At 40.6% G+C, this 4,163-nt stretch overlaps 1 protein-coding gene across 6 annotated transcripts in view; it reads right to left on the bottom strand.

The window, feature by feature from the left end:
• NCOR1 (nuclear receptor corepressor 1) overlaps positions 1–4,163 on the bottom strand; it is a 151,089-nt gene that overhangs the window by 135,700 nt on the left and 11,226 nt on the right. For all 6 annotated transcript variants that reach the window (XM_045293367.1, XM_045293373.1, XM_045293372.1 and 3 more), the window contains exon 2: positions 3,161–3,291. In XM_045293367.1, the coding sequence (XP_045149302.1) occupies positions 3,161–3,291 (131 nt within the window). The remainder of the gene's footprint in view (positions 1–3,160; positions 3,292–4,163) is intronic.

The raw sequence follows: 4,163 nt of genomic DNA, 5'->3' as shown, positions 1-4,163 counted from the left end.
TACATGTCTTTATCTAGAGCTCTATAAATACCCTTTGCCTCCCAGCTCTTTCCTCTATTTCCATTGATTCTCCTCCTGTCCCACTATCATGCCCTGAGGAAGTTCTTTTGGCTTGGTATACTGGTCACTTGTTTAGGCCAATCTTTCTTTCTTTTTCACAAGGACTGTGATTGAATACTGTCTCTGTCACATAGTGATCCAACTGTTAGGGGATGGAGAGCTCTGGAGAGAGCTGACTCTATCAAGTGGAATGAGAAAGGTATAATAAAAATACGAAACCAAAAAGCAGACAGCAACACAAATTTGAAAAGTACAGAATAAAATAAAATTGGGAAAATTACATGAACATGAGCTACAGACATCTGCTCAACACTTTCTCTTTCTCAGTCAAAAGTGTATGCTTATTAAAGTGATACCCACACTTTGCAGAGTTGGAGAGTATTCACCAGCGCATGAGGGTGGAATCTGGGGTCTTTGCTGGTCAACAGGGGTTTGTGCGGATCTAGGGATTATCCCCCAACCCACTGTGTCCTTTATCAGCTGGCAATTTATCAAAGCATCAAAAGAAGAAAGCCATCAAGAAAAAAAAAAAGACCCCTGAGAGTTCTGTCTCACGACTAACTTCTGTGGGCATCAGGAAGTGTGGACATAAGGGTTGTTTTCTCCCCTGCTGCAATTGCCAGTTATCAATAGAAAGAAGCACTATGCCACGTTCCCACATTTATCAGGCTGCCCCTGCTGCTTTGTGTCCACAAAAGGAGAGGCAAACCAGCCTCTGGGTACATCAGATGTGGCAGTCACAGTTCTATTTACCTAGAGGGTGAGGAGAATCAGGATGGGGGCAGGGTGTTCCCCACCTACCTCCCATAGGCTCGGTGATGGACTTGGAGTTTTTCTGCTGGTAGCTGGCTTGGGGCATTTGCCTCAAGAAGCTTGACCCTAGCACTGCATGTGGAGCAGTACAATTTCCAGCAAGTGGAGAATCAGAGAATCACCAAGGCTGCTTGTAGATTCTGCTCCCTGATTTTCTTCTTAGGTGTGTACAGTTCACTCATCTACCCCTCCTCACAGAAGCAGGGCTGTAAGTTTCTCCTCTTCCAAAGTTTCTGGCTTCATTTTATAGAGGGAACAAGTAGGGCATCTGTTTATATTACCATCTTTTATTGGGAGACCTGATATAATGTTCTTGAATCTAAATTTCCTTTTCCTCGGAGTTCTGCTAACTATTGCTTCACTCTCTTCTGCTTTTTTTGGCTCTGTAGAAATTTGAGCCCATACTGCTCCCTCCCAAGCCCCTTGTGGGTTAGGTGCTAGGGTGCTAATTGCAAGATGGACACTTCAAACACACCTACTTCTCTGTGGGAAAAAGCTCTCTGCTAGTAAAAAGATTTAGACTCAGAAACCCCACCTAGGTTCACTCTGAGTCAGAATCAAATTGATGGCAGATGGTGTGGCTTTTTTTTGGTAACCCCCTTGACTTGTATAGGATTTAATTGGCTTCCTGAATTCCTAAATCTTTACTTTTTCTTGAAGTTTAATAACAATCAGGGTTGATCTTGGTACTGACCTTTCTGTATTAAATTTTCTGGAACAAGTTATGTCCTATAGCAGTCTACAGTTCTACTTTCATTGTGAGGAAAAGTTTTCATGATTAAAAAAGTTTTTCATGAATATTATTTGTTAATTTATCAATGTTCCCTAAGGAATGGTTCTTAAATGCTGGATCACCTTTATTTGTCCTCCATATTTAACAACTTTCTAATTGTTTTAACGTTTGCTCTTTTCCTCTCATTCACTCAAATTGATTCAAGACTTTCTTCTAAGATAGATTTGACCTTTAGCCACATCTATTTTACTCCTTGTTCCTTTTCATTGTATGTACTAAATTTATAACGGTGGGCTTGCGGTCAACTTGAATCTCCAATCTCTCCTTTTAACTCATGTGTTGCACCATGTTGTTACGAGTACTTCATTACTCTTGTAATGTACAGCACTCCCAGGGCAGGGTCTTGGTTTATGTTTTGTACACACAGAGGTCTTCATTGTTGGCACACTGTGGCTATCATTCATTTTCCTTTCCAGGAAAATGTGTTCCTTTCATGTGTAATTCCATACCTTCTTACTTAGGTTATTGTAGGTGTGGTAGTTACATAATTTCATGTCAACTTGAAGATATATAAAACAGTAGGGGTGGAGTTTAGCGTGTCTATCAGGTCACAGCCTGATGATGACTCCTGTGGGCATAGCCTTCCCATAAGGAGGGAGCTAGGAATCTCCCCTCCCTGCCTTCGTCTTCATGCTGAAGAGCCACTATGAGAACTGCCAGAATCCTGGGGATGTGTCTACCACCAGTGGATCCATAAGAAATTGCACCCACTGGTTGGTGATGTCCCTCCATTCGGCTTCATTGTTTGTGACTACATGAGTCTTAAGAGGGACTTATGGGCTATTATTATCCAACTTATGGACTTGAGTTGGACTGGGCTGGGACATTTTAGTGATATATAATTACTTCTTGATATAAAGCTATTTCCTACACATATATGAGTGTCACTGGATTTGTTTTTCTACCCAGCCTAACACACTAGGCAGCCATGTCTAAGCGATCTTTTTGTTGGAAACTATGTGAATAGATAGTCCTTGATCATTCTCACTTTGTCTGGTGTGTTTGTCTTCTCTGAGCTGCACCTGGAAAGACTGGGTAAGGCTTTCTATATACTCTCTATGGCTGGAAGGAGCAGGGAAATGTTAGCTACATACTAACGCCAGGCCCCATCTTCAGAAACTGACTAAATTGCTCTGAGATGGCATGTGGACATCAACGTTTTAAAGCTCCCCAACTGATACTAATATGCCTTCTAAGATGAGAGAACTGGTTTATGTGGCATGGTCTAAGTCACAGATGACGGATGCAAACCTAAGTCTACAGAACTTTCTATTACATACGAGTACCTCTGAACATAGTGAACATACGTTAAGTTATAACTACTGTAATAACTATGTGAGAATATCAATATGAGAGAGTTCAAAATACTATAAATAAATAGTATTAGCTTGATTAGTAAAACAACTTATAAATTACCTTTACAGGCACACACACTGGTAAGTATAAACTTTATAGGTATAGTCCTAGATGAAAACATTAAAGAAACCTGATTACCTGTCAGAACCTGGGTGAAACTCTGAAAGTAATGAAGGTCGTCTACGAAGGTGCTGCTGCTGCTGCTGCAAGAGTTGTGATGCCTGATTAACTTCAAGATGAGAAGAACGATAATCAGGGACGGCAAATTCCTAGATTTAACATGATCACAGATTAATTATTAAACAAAAAGAGCAGCATGAAATAAAAGCAAGTATAAATGCACAAGATACAAGAGGGCTTCAAAGGGTCATGGAGAAACTGAATTAAAAGATAATAGAATTTTCCCATGAACTTTTGGAGTCTCCCCCCAGACACACAATAGTTATAGGTCTCAAGGTGTAAAAAGAAACAGTAATGATTTCAGTCCTTCATTGATATAACTCTTCCTCACATAAACCTATAATGATGAACATATTATCAAAGTAATTTAAAAATAAATTCCAGTCCAAGTCATTCACATTTGATTCATTCCTGTAACAGTATAAAAACCCCAAGCTATATTACACACATAAGTAAAATATCAAACTTATATATTTAATATTAAATACTAAAAAGCTTTCCAATCTTAAGTTTGAAAGGGAAAGCTGAAGAGGGTCACAGAAATTGCCTAGTTAAACCAATGTATATTTACAACGGAAGACCCTACATTCCAGACAATCAATGCATCGCACTGCTCTGTAAAAGTAACAGCTTTTCCCGCTTACTAGATGGGTGTGTTCTCATGTTTCTTTTTCTGCTTTTCTTTTGTAGATTTGTTTCAGCAAGAACCTCTTTTCGGGACCAGATTTCATCCCAGTGTTCCAAGGTGTGAAGACAACATGCCGGCGCGGAGTAGGGAACCAGTGGACAGGTCTGGAGGGCTGGCCCCAGTCCCCAATACTAAGTGGATGCCTGCCCCTCCCCCAAGAAGAAGTTATTTCAAAGGATGGCACTGAATCCACAGCTCCGGGAGAAGGATATATCTGACCAGAGCACACAGGAGCAGATGACGGGGGAGGAAGAGAGACTGGAGCACATCCTG

The sequence above is a fragment of the Echinops telfairi genome, unplaced genomic scaffold, assembly GCF_000313985.2.
Source record: "Echinops telfairi isolate 266 unplaced genomic scaffold, ASM31398v2 ScPeMD7_2010;HRSCAF=2546, whole genome shotgun sequence".
NCBI lineage: Eukaryota > Metazoa > Chordata > Mammalia > Afrosoricida > Tenrecidae > Echinops > Echinops telfairi.
Note: the sequence above shows the minus strand (reverse complement) of the source record. Positions and strands in the feature narration are given on the sequence as shown.